This window comes from Ixodes scapularis, unplaced genomic scaffold (assembly GCF_016920785.2).
Source record: "Ixodes scapularis isolate PalLabHiFi unplaced genomic scaffold, ASM1692078v2 PGA_scaffold8__174_contigs__length_109621045, whole genome shotgun sequence".
Lineage (NCBI taxonomy): Eukaryota > Metazoa > Arthropoda > Arachnida > Ixodida > Ixodidae > Ixodes > Ixodes scapularis.
The window spans coordinates 70745470-70761098 of NW_024609883.1; the positions used below are offsets into that span (position 1 = coordinate 70745470).

General features: G+C 47.7%; 1 protein-coding gene across 2 annotated transcripts; it reads right to left on the reverse strand.

Moving 5' to 3' along the window:
• Positions 1 to 13374: 13374 nt before the first annotated feature.
• On the reverse strand, positions 13375 to 15496 carry LOC120838735 (CREB/ATF bZIP transcription factor-like). Of its 2 annotated transcripts, XR_006076732.1 has the most exons (3): positions 15370 to 15496; positions 14130 to 15280; positions 13375 to 13811 (listed from the first exon to the last, which is right to left on the reverse strand). XR_006076732.1 is itself a non-coding variant. In XM_040208777.3 (2 exons), the coding sequence occupies exon 2, from the start codon at positions 15255 to 15257 to the stop codon at positions 14409 to 14411; it is 849 nt and encodes a 282-aa protein (XP_040064711.2). In that variant the 5' UTR covers positions 15258 to 15280; positions 15370 to 15496; the 3' UTR covers positions 13375 to 14408. The 2 variants fall into 2 exon arrangements, 1 of the variants encoding a protein (XP_040064711.2); XM_040208777.3 differs by having other exon boundaries at positions 13375 to 15280.
• Positions 15497 to 15629: the final 133 nt, after the last annotated feature.

Here is a 15629-nt window from a genome sequence, read left to right on the forward strand (position 1 = left end):
AAGGTATTCAAGTTCGTTTCCATGTTCGGCTTGTGGTTGGCGTGTTTGTGGGTGGTGTGATATGTCATTTCTCCGAGTGACGGAACGACGAGTTCGGACTGACGACTTCTCATCGCCCCGAGGATATGCCGCTGCTGCCTTTGGACCAAATCGCAAGATAAAGCGGCCAAGTAAAAATCACTTTCTTTCCCTCGGCATCTTACTCTGCAGCACGAATTTGTTAAACCTTTGTTAGATAATAGATTTTTGTTTTGGGATTGTTCAAAACGGTGTTTGTACGAGGACGGTTGGTCCAATTTTTCAGCGTCGATTTTTTTTTTTTTTTGCTGCTTAATTTTTTTTGTTGTGACGGTGTAGCCTGTTGGTAACAGCCAAGCGGCGCCAATAGAGTGAGAGCCCAAGGTTCCACCCTGCCTCGGTGTAACTTGGCAAAGGGTGAAGGATAAGTCCCCACCCCCTTGCGTGCCGACGGCTTCGGTACCCGCTAGGCTACCTATACGAGCGCAACGTTTACATATTGGAGCATCACGCAGCGAAAAGCCTAATAGTTCTTCGCAGTAAAAGCGCACTCTGGTGATACATAGTCACGCTCCGAATGGCCCGCAAGGCCGCAGCTTTCGCTGTACTTGCATGACGGCTTCCTGGCTTACCCAGTATTTCTTGAGTAACAGCTCACGTTTGAACAATGCAGCTGCCACTCCCAGGCATACCCAATGTTTCTTGTTTCACTCGCTAGGTAGCGCCATACCAAACAGCACTGCAGGATGCCTGTAAACCAGTGTCCAAAATCCTAACCCCCGGCGATAAAAATGTGAAATAATAATCTGAAGCGCAGGATCTTGTGAATTAAAAGAGGGGCTGCGCATAAAACAAGGGTTTTGATCTTTACAGCACTCTTGGCATTGGTATATAAAGCTTCGTGACCATGCCTTTCCGACGTTCTTGCACTACAATCAATATGTGCAGAAATTTCTAAAAAAACAACACAAAAAAATTCTCGCAAAAAGCGCAGTCCTTCCTTTCCCCCCCCCCCCCTTTTTTTTTTACTGTCTCATTGCTTCAGCATAAACAAGCATGGCGGCGCTTATGGAACAGAGCAGACACTGGTCTATAGGTATCTTTGTATTTTGTCTGGCCTTCATGCGTTGGTAATGCAGTGGTACCTCCAAAAGTGGGGGGAGTTGTGTTCTGTGAGGAAGCTTTTAAAGTTGGTGGGACGAAACTACGACAGTAGAACGGTGAGCCACCACGCCCGTATTCCTGTAAATGAAGCCTGCTCCGCTTTCAAAAATGTAGGGGAGTGCGAATATTGAAATGAATACGAATAAGACAAGAAAACGGGCTCCGAATATCGAATATGTGTCTTGTAATAAAAATTTGCAAAACAAGAGGTAACAGCAGGTTTTATTGCCTTTTTTTAAATAAATCAATGCAACTGCATTTTACTGGTCTGCAGCAGGCTAAAGATGCTTCTAGAAATGCACTCATTACAAATTATTGTGTAGAAAATTGACTGTTCTACGTGTTCAGAAAGTAAGCGCTCCCCCTAGTCCCTACACGCCGTGACATTTACTTTCACCAGTAGAAAGACCCTTTCACTCTGGGAAACCTGCAAAATTTCACTAAAGTTTGAAGACGTTTGACCTATGGACAGTTATTTTCAGCTGCTACACAAATATTTCGAATCTTGGGAAACAAATATTTTTAAAGTAGTCTATTTTATAAAATGGTTGTCAATGTTTACACCATATTAAAGCAAAAATATGTGCTTTTAACGCTTTCATTAGTTATTAAAGTGAACCAGTGATGCCAATAAACCAGACTTGGAAGTAATCCGTTACAAGTAACGGAATTACTTGTAATTAATTACTTTTCTAGTAATTTCGTAATTAATCCGTTCCTTTTTCGAAAATGTTTGTAATCTAATTTCATTACTTTTTCAGTAACGCGTCACTGAAATTCCTCGTTACGATTCTTCCGCGACGTCAAAGAGAAAAATAGAGAGGAAGAAGGGCGATGCAACGGCCTTCGCGCTGTTAGCATGGTAACACAAGACGGGGGTTCGCTCGCGAAGAGATCTAGTGCTGGCGAAGGAAAGGAATTCATGAAAACCTCGAAAGCCCAGCCAGAGCCCGTTTCTGGACTTGTTCGTACGGTCAGTCAGGCTGGGAGGATTCGACTGTCTACATGAAGGCAACAAGCTTCGACTTGAAAACGAACGGACTGCTTCGAGTGCACAAAAGAGCAGAAAACTAATGGCCCATAAAAGCATTGAGTGGGAGTAGTGAAGAGTACGAACGTGGACACTGTGACCGCGGTGCAGATGTCCTCTTGCCCCCTTTCCCTGCCCCCCCGCCTCCTTTCCGCCCCACCCTCTGCGTGTTGTCCCCCAAAAACCAATCAGCATTTTTTTTTGTCACACGAGACCATCATTTGCTTGTCGATGTTCTGCCTACACACACCCACCCCGCAAACAAAAAAAAAAAAAAAAAAAAAAAAAAAAAAACTGTAACGAGATTTTGACCCTGTTCATCTTTGACAGCGCTGTGAAAGCTAAATACTGGCTCGACCAACCAGCTTTGTGGTTTCTGTCACTTGACTTCGCACTAGCGGATGCGTAAGGTACAAACATAAGGGAAGCGATGGCGGCAGCTCATTGGAACAGAAAAAAAAAAAAAAAAAAAAAAAGTAGCATCAACACTATTGTCAGTTCAAACAGCAACTTTAGACAGCAGGCGATAAGCGTGGCCGGGGAGCACAGCCAAACTGGCTTGGGACTTCGAAGCTGAACCCATATTCCCAGAAACGAGAATGTTGGGGTTCTCGTCAGCGGATTGTGCCTACGGGAGCTTACTCCGATAACTTAGGGAAGGGGAACACAGCCCGAGCTTTCTGAGAATAAACAGTGGCTGACTTGGACACAGTTGAAAGCCTCCACAGGGCAGCGCAAGGCGGCTGTAAACGCGTGAGATACATTGAAGCCTGCTGTTCACTGAAAATAGTGCTTTTTTTAATATTTTCTAAACGGAAAAATCAGCTTAGCTGAAAGATTGTGGATGAATATTTCGTGTGAAGTTTCAGTTTTGATTAGTTTGATGACCAAAAAAAAAAGATCAAAGGGGTCAAGGCCGGATAACAACCTTCAACAAACGGTATACTCTGAAATCTGCCCGAAGGCAAGTACCGCATGTACGTCTTACACCCAGTTGGTTTTAGCGGCTAAACCAGCCCCTATTTAGGCAATATATAGCAACCGTAGAGAAACCACATCTTCAGGAGAGTCGTGTTCTTAAGTTTGCCGTTGCCATATTTCGAATGGTGTGCGTGCCTCCGCCACCCATGGGCATTCGTCGCATGTTCATGGGATTCCGTTCTGTCCCGGGTGGACAGCGCTAGATTCGTTTATATCGAACACCTGTTCCAGTCCTTTAGAGCTTTATAGATCCATCGTCGTAAAGTTATTATCCTAAAATAATCGGTATATATAGTACTGAATCTGTTTTATTTTTGATGGGGCCCGAAATTCCCCCCACAAACACGCAGTAGATATTGCAGGTATTTTGCATTTCTTTAAAGTAACACAAAAGTAATTGAGTGAAGTAACGAAGGAATCAATCAGTTACTTTTTACGGGGAGTAATTTGTAACGGTAGTCCACGACTTTTTAGGCCAAGTAATTGTAATTAATTACTTTTTGGAGTAACGGGCACAAGCCTGCAATAAACCCAACAAATATTGCATTTTTCCTCCGCCAAATGAGTAAACTAGTTTTTTTTTTTTAATTTTTGCGCATGCGCACAAAGGTAGACCTTTAGTCGAACATCACGTTGAAAGTTCGAAAAAGTCGAACTTAATCGAACTCGAACCTGTGCAGGTTCGCGACATCCCTAGTTTTGCAAGGAGGATAGAAAGGTAGGAGAGGAGCCGCGTAGCCTCCACGACTAGTTCGCGCTTTCCACTTTTAATCCCCGCTTCCTCCTCCCCCAGGGCGAGGAGGATCTTCTGCCTTGCAGAATATTGAGTCGGCCTTGTCGATCTCATTTTCCTCCTTACTCTCCTCACTTATCAGGCCAACGTGACCACATCACGTGACCGTAGCTAGCCTTCGATCTGATAAAACCTAAAAAAAAAAAATTGGGTTGTGTGTGTGTTTATACAGCCTAGAACTTGGTCTGCCTCACAGGGGCGACGAGTCTCCCAGCTGTAGATGAGAAATTTAGCCAGTGCGGTACAGCCGCTAGCCTGGGGTCTTTAACGTGCACCACGCAGTAGTGATACACGACCGCACGCCGGTACGATGCTCATCCAGATCGAAACAGGCAGGGGTGGGGCTCGAACCCAGGATCCCTGAGTTCTGCAGCGCGAGCTTTCGCTCCAAGTGCTCCGAGCTGGTGTGCGCTAGACTAGAGCCACTCGATATGGCAGCGTAGCTGCCAGAGTAGCGCCACGCTTTTCCCTGTGCCGCCTCTCACCGTGATTGGTCACACGCGGTAGCATAGCAACGAGCTGAGCTGGCTCGGTTCCCTTAGCAACCGAGTGACTACTCGTCACGTGACCTCGCAAGGGCCGTGATGTCACCGGTAAGATGGCAGCGCCCAGAGCTGGTGGATACGAGTTTGTTCGGTGCGCGGTAGTCGTAATGTGCCGCTGCTTGCCGACGATTTCGGACTTCTTCGTGCTCTCTGACGCAGGTATAACGTGAAGATCTGAAAGAATGTGACTTTATACCTTTTCTGTGCAAGATCGCTCTGGATATTAGCACCTGTGCGACAGCATCAGTCATATCGCCATAGCAGTGCTCGTATTCCTGGATGTGTTCAAGGTTCGATAAGACATTTTGCATGCAATTTTCGCATACTCCTAGCCTTGTTTGAACGTTGGAATGTCTGAGAATCAATGCGAATTGTATGCGTCGCATGTTTGACCTTGGGGAAGTGGTTTCAGCCCCAGGTAACCGCGTAATCACAAAGTTTTAGCGAGGAAGCTCCTGCGATCTTTACGTTTTGTACTAATCAACGATCTTACGATATAGCTTTTAGGATAAAATTTTCGCATTTTCTAGCTTCCTTTGAACGTTGGAATTTCTGAGAATCTAAACGAAAGGTATACGTCGTGTGTAGGGCCTAAGGGAAGTTGTTTCAGCCCTGGGTCACCGAATAATCACAGCAACTTTAAGCGAGGAAGCGCCTGCGGCCTTTAACCTTTTGTACTAATCGACAATTTTACGAATTGACAGTTCTGAAGATTTTAATAAACGTCCTTTCGTTGCAATAGCTTGCATTTGATCGCAGTGTTTTTTTGTTTTTGTTTTCAAGTGACAAGCTGGCGTTTGCTCAAATGACGTATATGAAATGACCTGCTGTATAAGAATGCATCAACACACACTGTTAAATTTATATGCTCAGAGGTGTGTTCGTCTTTGTAATTAACAAGTTACAGACAATTATTTTTTACGAGTGTGTTATTTATTTTCTGTAGCTGCACCCGTTTTGTGCTCATTAATGTCCGTGTGCTATGATGCTATCATCATGTGTGTATGGTTCTAAATATCCTCTTTGCAATGCCTACAAAAGCAAAAATGACGTCAGCCGACCCCAGTTCACGCATTTGACACAAAAACTGCATCACTCGGACGTATGCGCTCGTCAGAAATCAATTCGTCGATGAATATTTGAATTCGCGTTCGTGGCCAATGAGTGCACATGAGTGCACATGCGAATGACAAGTTCTATGGTGTGCTTAAAAAGCACGGTGCAAGCTTGGGGTCATCGCACCGGTGCCCTAGCATGTCACGACCGCGTGATTCCACTATTCTCTTTTGAGTTGAGGATTAAGGCTAAGGAGAAAGAAGTTAAAGAATCATTTCATGGCCCCTTTAACACGGGTATGTGTGCTACACCAGATAAAAATATTGACATTTTGCATGCCGGTAAACTTCCGGACGACCACTTGGCCTGTCGGCAAGAACACCTCATATCCGGCGCCCTTCTCTTTTGATGACGTAAACAATCCTTTGTAGACCACCGTGCTGTCCTTCTTGGTTTAACCCCGTCGACTGTCCATCGCGTAAAACGAGGGTGAGAGCGTCGTCGACGTCGCTCCCCGCCAGTCGGTGAGATAATGTCATCTTGAATGAATGATTGGGTCTTGAAGAAGTATGGTGCTAAGCATACATTCTCTTATTATGGGGCAGTCGAGCAGCAGTCCTGTCCCAAGGCAATCGTTCTGTTGTGGCCGGCGTAATCGGATTTTGTTCCATAGGAGCGAAGTCCGACAGTACAAGGAGAGTACGTTCGTCCCACGAAGCCGCCGCCATCCCGGCGGCGCGGAAAACCACTCGCCTTGTCCGTGCACGCTGCAAACCGTCTCATTTCACAGAAGAAACAGGCACCGCTCCTCCAGAGGCCCGTGCCGTACCGCCATGCAAAGCGTCTTTTGGTCTTTTACCACGTTTCAATTAACAAATGGAGATATCAACTAGATAAAGATTGCCGCCCGGCGTCGCTAGCAGTACGGTTACCATAGAAACCTCCCAGGCCCAAAATGGAGATCACTATAGGCGCTTCTGACGTCGTGTATCTAGATAATTTTGCGTCGTGTCGCTACTCTGGCAGCTACGCTGCCATATAGAGTGGCTCTACGCCAGAGGTCGGCATTTTAGGTCGCCCTCACTCACCCTCACCCTCACAGCCACACTCACCTAGGCCCCTCACTCACCCTCACCCTCACAGCTACACTCACCCTCAGCCCCTCACTCATCCTCACCCTCACAGTCACACTCACCTTCAGCCCTTCACTCACCCTCACTGAACCTCACGGCCCTCACGCACTCACCGCCCTCACGGCCCTCACCGCCCTCACGGCCCTCACTCACTCATGGCCCTCACGCCACTCACCGCCCTCACGGCCCTCACCACCCTCACGGCCCTCACGCACTCATAGCCCTCACGCCACTCACCGCCCTCACGGCCCTCACGCCACTCACCGCCCTCACGCTACTCACCGCCCTCACGCCCCTCACCGCCCTTGCGGCCCTCACACCCCTCACGCCCCTCGCGTCACTCATGGCCCTCACGCCACTCAGGCCAGCTTCAGGTGGGGCAATTTCGCCCAAAAACTTTACGTCGCAACACCAGCAACGCGGGCTGTAACGAACGACCTTCGCGGCCGGACCTGGACGCGGATCGCCACCCCTTTTGTAACATTCCCGAGGACGCGCCTTTCGCTGACAATCTCAAGCTGGGATTATTTTCCCCGCTGCCCTGGTACCGTCGACAAAAGAGCAAGACAAGCCGTCGTCGATACCGGCTCAAGTTGGGTGCTGAAACGGAAATGCGTTCTCTTTGAGGCGTCCAAGCAGGAACCAACGGCCACGGTGATCCCTGCTAAGCCGAAAGAAGGAGATAAGCCGTGAACGGGAACTGCCCGGATATCGGCGTCCAAGGTCTTCTCCGTCCCGACTAGGGAGTGGGACGGTATCCTCCGGGCGTTCGTGCTCTCTTAGAGCCAACAAAAGGATTAACCGGTGTGTCCGTTTGGGCGTGCTCATAGGCGGTGCCGGACGTTTGGGAATGAGCTTCTAGGTGTCACCTCGACCTAGATTCCAGGAGCAAGGCCAAATCTCAAGTGTCAATGAAGAAACGGCTGCCACTACAAGCCTGGAGGAACCGGAAGAGCACTTATCCTCTGTGTGTGCGTGTGCGTGCGAGTGGGCGGTGCCTGACCAGTTGGGGAACGGCGTCCTGGCCTAGGGACGTAGGGAAGGGGGACATTATAAAAAGAGCGGTTTTACGCTCCCTCTGTGTGTTCTCACGTTGTTCTCATGCCGAACGGCAGACTGTATATAGTATGTAAATAAACAGTTTGAGAAGAGACACCCTGGCTCGCTACCAACTCTGCCCGATGTCCTGGGCGACGCATGGCTCCAGCGGAGATCGACTACATGGACAAGCCCCGAGTCTTTACAGGGCCGCCCGCGATCACACGCAGCAACCAATTGCTGCAATTTGCCATCGTCATCATAAAATTTTATTTTTCTTGCACTATTTAGACACAATTACGCGTTACAAACGTGTTTCTATGCATTTAAGTCTCGTTAAGAATACTAATGCACCTCTCTGAAACAGTCTATCTCCAAAAAAACGATGATTTCAAACCAGAACCAAGTCTTTGGGTGTCATCATCACCGTCACCAGGTATCACGTGAAAATTTTGCGTCCCTGATTGGATGCAGCCGCTTCAAACGTATTCGAATTGCTCCGAGTTGCTTGCTTATTTCGAGCCGGACCCGATCTCAGCAATTCGTGTCGATCTAGGGAAACCTAGAGAACAACCCGCCATTAACACCAAAATTGCTTAGAAGGATGCTCGATCTGAAGGGCGCCTCACGCACTCACCGCCCTCACGCACTCATGGCCCTCACGGCCTTCACCACCCTCACAGCCCTCACGGCCCTCACCGCATTCACGGCCCTCACAGCCCTCACAGCCCTCACGTCCCTCACGGCCCTCACCGCCCTCACGGCCCTCACCGCCCTCACAGCCCTCACGGCCCTCACTCACCCTCACGCTCATGAATTTTCCTGGTTCAGAAACTCACTCACCCTCACCTCACCTGTGAAGATGAGGGTGAGTGAGGGCCCTCATGAGTGAGGTTTGCCGAGGTATGCTCTACGCTAGACCACTCGGCCACCGATCCCCCCTGATAAAACCTAAAGGACGGAGGCTGTGTTATATTTTCGGTTGTTCTCATTTCAACTACGTTTCTTGTAAAAAAAAAAAAAAAAAAACTTTTTTTTTTTTATATATTACTTTAGGATTGCCGTGAGCTTGGAGCAACTAGGGTGCCTCAGTGTTGCCAACCGTAGGGTAATTACCCTACTTGTAGGGTATTTTAGGCATTTATGGTGTATTGTAGGGCTGTAGGGCCGTCCGGCCATTTCCCCGTTAAAAGTAGGGTATTTTCAGACGTTGCTTCTTCAACGGCGAGCATAACAAGAAAAAGAAAAAAAGCTGCCGCGCAAGTCTTGCACAGCTTTACAACCCGTGTGCTGCCACACCACAACATCATGCAAAACGAAAGAATCCAAGTTGCAAGACGTGCTAACTGAGAGCACCACACACCAAGTTGGAGTATGCAGGCTCCCTAAGTTGGAGAGTATTGGGGAGCTGGAGCAAGTGGGACAGGTGGGAGGAGGTGGGGTTGCGCTTAGGAAGTTTGGAGCCAGAAGAGGTATCTTCCCAGTGAAAATGGTCCCGCCAATTTTTTTTCTGATGACTGGGTGTCCATACCGCTTGAGCGAATGATGTTTTAGCGAACAGCGACATTTGAGCGAATCGACGTTGTAGCGAATAGCGGGGGCCGCGCTGCGCTTACGCCGTTTCGCGCGACAGTCTGCGGCGGCTCATTACAAAAATGTGTACCCATTTGGCCCACCCGAAAAGGCGCCACTTCGCGGTGTCCGACTATTCGCTAAAGTGTCATTCGGTAAAACGTCATTTGATCAAGTGAGTGCATCCCGGGGGCTGGAGGCGTTCACTTGAGCGAACGACGTTTTAGCGAACGAAGCCGAAACAATGACGTTTCATCGAATGACATTTTAGCGAATACGGAGGAGCCGCCGGTTTCCTCTCCTCCCCTGGTGTAAAAGCCTAGTTGGTCGAAATAGTACCTTAGTTTGACGAATCCCTAGGCGGTACACCCAAAGAAGCTAATATACCATTCGGATTAGCTTCCTTTTGTAATGAGCCGCCTTGTCTGACGCCGCGAGTGTTGGTTCCACGTAGCCCAGTTTTTAATTTCATGACAAATCGACTGTTGGTTGGGGATGTCTGTGCGCTCGCTACATCACTGTTGTGCTGATGCTACACAGACCACACGCAAGCATGGTGTTCTAGAATAACGCAGGTATGCGCGTGCATGCGTGCCCTGTCGCTTTGTACTGTATTAATACTACCCTGTAGCATCATAATCCATGCAACAGTATTATTTGAACAAAGATTTGCCTCGTAGGGTAAAACGTAGGGTAATAAGAAACATTCGTAGGGTAATGTAGGGTATTCTGGACGCTGCCGTGGGGTATTTTCGAAAAATAGGTTGGCAACACTGGGGTGCCTTCATGTGCGCTTGGCTTAGGGTGGTGGCGTCTCGCCATTTTATCCCACATGTTTATTATTATTTTTTGTTCAAAAGCGCGTGAAAGAACGTGGCCCTGCACGCGTTTGTGGCGTTGACTGTGCTACGGCGACATTTTGTTTTCGTTGATTTCTTTGTATTTTCCCCGTGAGTGCGCGCTGTCGGCATCGGGTACTACAAAGGGTGGCATCACCCTAAACAGGACATTGAGGCACCCTAGGAGCAACTTTCCTGGCGTTCCTCGGATCGACATATCATTCCTGGTGAAGAGGATTGCCGAGGCTATGTTTCCGACGGCATCTGTAACCGAGCATTGCCATTATATGTCTGGCAGTCTCAACGCTGCGGCAACTGTTCAGGGGAAATTCTGTGACTACGCCGTGGGACACGAGGTATCCAGACGTGCGCGCACCCGCATTTTATTATTCTTTATTTCTGAAACAAAGTTTGGGAACCAGTAGCCTCCAGGGGAACCTCATTTTTGCAATACACGTGATTCGCGCGGCACTAGTGCGATGTCCACCGTCGTACCAACGCGTTACACCGTTTGCACGGTGATGTCACTGGTCGACACTGGATTGAGGAGGGTGAGTTCATAGGTTGCAGGTTTTGGAGAATGTTTACCGATTAACACTTTCTTTTTTTAGGAACTGAAACCTTCAAAACGTTAGAATGGGAAGTGCTCTCCCTTACTGCCCTGCAAACATGAAAAATAGTTCTTTAAAACTTGTTGGAAGGGATGGTGTCCATAAAATGTTTTAGCTCCAATGTGCAATGTTCTAGCCCAGATGAGTTGTATAAAAACTAAAGTGTTGAAACTCGACTAATATGTGGCTCCCTGCTGGATGGTTCCCAAGACGTCTAAAATGTGGGATAACCAAAAGCACCTGGTTGTTTTAGGAACATCAGCACACTTTAAAAAAAGTAAGGAATATAAAGAAGGGGCACACCAAACAATGCACAATATAAATTGCAGAAAACCATGTCAGCCAGGCAGGGTCCATGATCCTTCGAGCATATTGGCGGGTAAATAAACACACGAGACCCGAAAAAAAAACATTTTCTTCGCTGCTTGCTTACTAGCAGGCATACTTCATGCCACATAAATTAGTGTCGAGGACAAAGCTGGAGTCCACGAGATCAATCACATCCATTGAGTAATTACTGTGGGAGATAGAGGTAAAAAAGATGATCTACTGTCAATGTAGACATTTGAAGGCAATGTCTTGCGAGATCACGAGGAATCGAGCGTAGAGCAGCAGTTACACACACGTCTATGCAGCGCAACCGAAACCATTTAGCGTACGAATAACATTAAAGGTGAGCTCTATCGTGAATTTAGATGTTTAGACTAATTAAATGCCTTGCAAGATTATGAAAAATTGATGCTAGAGGAACAGTTGTATTTTCAACACATATTTATGTGGTGAAACCGAAATCAATCTTGAACCAGCCAGGTCGCGCCTCGCTTTCCCACGCGGATAGCTCGAGTGTATTTCACACAGCGATGGGACACACTTAGTGTACAGTCCCAGGGTTGTTTCAATTAAGCGCACAACAATCTTTGCGGATTTAAGTCCCCTTAAATACACGAAGATGTAGTCTGACAGAGCAACAAGGTTAAATAAATAAACAAAAAGTTACAGTATAGCAGTTGGGGGGCACCCCAACGCGGCTCTTTACCCGATGTTACGTCAGAACTTCCGTGGTTGCCAATGTTGCCATCAAAAATGCTGTTTTCTAAGGACTTATGGGAACAGCCTATGGAAATGCGTGGAAGATGAAAAATTCAAACATTGCATGGAGGGTGTTCCTGAACACAAAAGATTTAATTTTCTTGAACAAAAATTTACCGGACAATCCCTTTAAGTGGTTAAATTTTGGTCCCTCGAATTCTGCCTCGCATCACTGCCAACACATTTAGTCACTAGCCGGGATCCTGGTGGCAGCACAACAGCAGTGGGAACACGAGTCGGCTGTAGGTCACTTTGCAAGTGGCGGAAACTAGAGCAGCCACAGGTTGGAGACGCCGCAACCCCAGTCTGCCTTTCTTCGACAGCGCTATTGTGACAAGCATCGAAATTTGCCACGAACTTCTACGATGAGATTTGTTGCCACCACGAGACCACTCATTTCAGGCACTGCAACATGTGCATACCTATAATATTGTTCCTTATCATGCAATGTATTTCTAATAAAAAAACTTTTCTCACGATTTTAGAGGTGGTACTTATACCTTCTCATTTGTTCATACTCGCTCAGCAGTCCACAAGATTCATCAGGCTTCTGCACTGCAAAGAGCAACGACACTGTTACACACTTCACTTGGTTGTAGAACCTACCACAAACTCCTCTTCAGTCGACAAGGTGAGAACTGCAGGGCATCTCCTTTCGACCCAACCAACAGCATCTGCTTTCCTTCCGTGCTTTGGCCATACGTGGACGCTCACAAAGCACCCCAGTGTTATCGGAAGTAGGAAGCTCGCACTCGAGGCAGGACAAATGTAACTATAGGCAGCTAACATGGGATTGAACATACCCTTCCCTGCAAAACTAACGGATTTTCAGTACCTTCCAAGACCACCCGGCTCCCAGAAAATCCATTATGCTAACACTACCAAAGCTCTCAAGTATATTTATCGTGCAGCAAACCCTTCAACACTGCATTTCATTCAGATTTGGCAATATTAAATCAAGGAAGACTATTTTCCAGCAGTGAAAACAATTTGAATTTTTTCACACTATACTGAACTTTGCAAGCTCACAATGTTTGCAATTGTTGAAACCAGACCACAGAGCCCACCAATTTTTTAAAAGTTAAGGGAACCCAGACCGAAGTCACAACAATAATATACATGATGCACCACTGAGACACGCGACCCTAGCGATGAAGCTGGAGAACACGCGAGTTCCTGAAGCTTCATAGCTTAACATTCAGACTTCTACAAAATGACTCACCTATGGCAATGACATTTTAAATAATTTGGGCACCTAGGAGTATGTCACAAGCAGTTACTCTCAATTTGCAGCAATAACTCTACCACACCAAAAACTTGAATCCAAAAATTACATCACATACATCTTTGCCAAGACCTTAATTTGATTATTTCAACTACCTTATAATGACAAGGCAAATGCAAATATCTTTTCCCAGGGCACTCCTTTGGTAATTTCACAAATGATCCTTTTGTTTGGATAATCCTGGTGATTAAATGTTAATAAAGTAGCCAACCACCAGAAATCTGCTCAACACAAGACACATTTATTGAGCCAAGTAGCACAACAGTAGTTCCAAAAGGGAATACATTGACCGCTTCTTTGTGACTTGCATTTCCAAATAAACAGGGTTCTATTTACAGGTCTTAACATAGCACAGTCTCAATGCTAAGCACTTTCTCAAACTACATAGAAAGAAAGCTATTTACAACAGTTTGAAGTGTAGCATCTTAATACTAAACACTTTCTCAAAGTACATAAAAAGAAGGCTATTCACAACAGGGCTCATGTTCTCAATGTAAAGAAAACTAAAAAAAAAAAAACAAAAAAAAAACACACACACAGAAAACTTGTAGATGTGACAAACAAGAACTTTAAGGATTACCACCAGACCTACCAACACCACGCAGTTCCCTTACTTGATGCCATTTTCCCGGGTCTGGGTCCAGACAGCAGTGGACGCTAAAAAGCAAAAATCTCTTCTAATGACTGGTCCTTCAGCCCAGCGCCAAAATAATGAGACGGGCTACCTCGCCATCTTTTGTTTGTTCTGGCCACAGTTCAATGTGCTGCCTTGCTTTCTTAACTTGCACGATTGAGTCACAAGCGTTATTAAAGCTCCTCCCATCCCCCACTTCTGGCAAAGGAGGCGCAACCGAGAGCATCGAGTGGCGAACTGTCATTATGTGCATCGATGCTGGCTCGGTTGCCCCACCAACGCGCACTAATCTGAACCGGCCGTATCTTCCACTGCTCGACAGGTAGGCAATGGATACCAACCATCGGCAGAAGAGTGCGGTTGACAGACACAGTAGTCGAAAGCTCCCGGACCTTCTTCATGAGCAGCCTCCGCCACTGAAGTTCACCTGTAACGAAAGAAAGCCGTGAAAAGCAAAGCGTCTGCCCCACTCAAAGATCACACGCGCTACAAGTTCGCTACACATTCTCTTTCTGCTGTAGGTCGACAGGGCTCGTCTTCCATGCAAAGTGAAGAAGGGAGGTGACACGTTGTACCGACCATCGTCTGTTCAGAGTCGCAACCACCATCAAGATGGCGGCTCAGCCCGTCTGGGCCTCGAGTTTGGCCTTCTTGGACTGCGAAGCACACCGGTGACAGAACTCCAGCGACAGGGTTCCGTCGGCGACGTGGACGCAGACGCCATTCCCACCTGGCCCTGAAACTGCACAATTGGAACCTTTAACACTGCCACCACCACCACCGTTGCTTCCCACGTAGTCGTGGTCTTCAACAGGTCTCCGCTTGCCCGTGGTCTTCAACGATGTCATAACGTTAGGCCTAGAGCTCCGAATGTTCCGCACCAGCGCCGATATTTCGTCCACGTTAGCGAGCACGCTCTTGAGGTACCGCACCTCTTCAGTAAGGTCTTCGACCTCGACGGTCATGTCCCGTGTACGCCGTTTCAGCTCGGCGTTCTCCGTGGTCAGGGCTCGGACACTCCGCTCCAATTTGTGCACGTAGAGCTTCTTCTTAAGCCTATTTTCCCGGGCCGCGATCGCGTTCTTGGACATGCAGCTGCCGCGGCTCGAGAAGTACGCGTCGTCCGCTTCGCCCGTGGACGTCGGAGACCCGCGGCCGTCTTCGTCCGAGCTCGACACGGAACCACCCTTGCTTCGGCCTCGAGACTTACCGCCAGCGAGCACGGCGTAGTTAGGCCTAACCACTCGAACGCGGGAACGCCGTCCAGTGTCCGCCGGTACGGTAGTCGACTCGGGACTTTTCGGCGGGGATACCTCACGACCGTCGTGGCGGCTGGTTTCCGAGGGTTCCGAGGCCGTCGCGGACATGGCCAGTTCGGACAGGGCAAAGTCCGAGAGGTCGAAGTCGTCATCACCGAACTGTCCGCCTCCACCCAGCATGATGTCTCGCAGGATCGGACCGGCGTCCATGTCGTCCAGTTCGGCTTGAAGAGCTACGGGAAAGAGAGAAAAGCCCGTGGCGTTCATTATCGTGGCTCTTGGGATCTTCAGAAAGGTCCTGCGTTCAAAAAGAATACCGTACCCGGGTGATATTTTGACCACTTTTCGGTAAAAGTGAGCCGCGCGTGACCGTTACAAGAGAGCTACGCCGCTACGCAACGTGAACGACACAACAAAGAACGGGAACGGCCCAGTGTGTTTGGACGAACTGTTCGGATTGCTTCGCATGACCTGCTGAACCGTTGACCTTGGGTTTTTGTTCGTGGTAGAAGATAAAATAATAAATAAAATAATATTCTAAAAAACACGAAAAAAAATAAAAAAATATTTTCTAAAAACTTG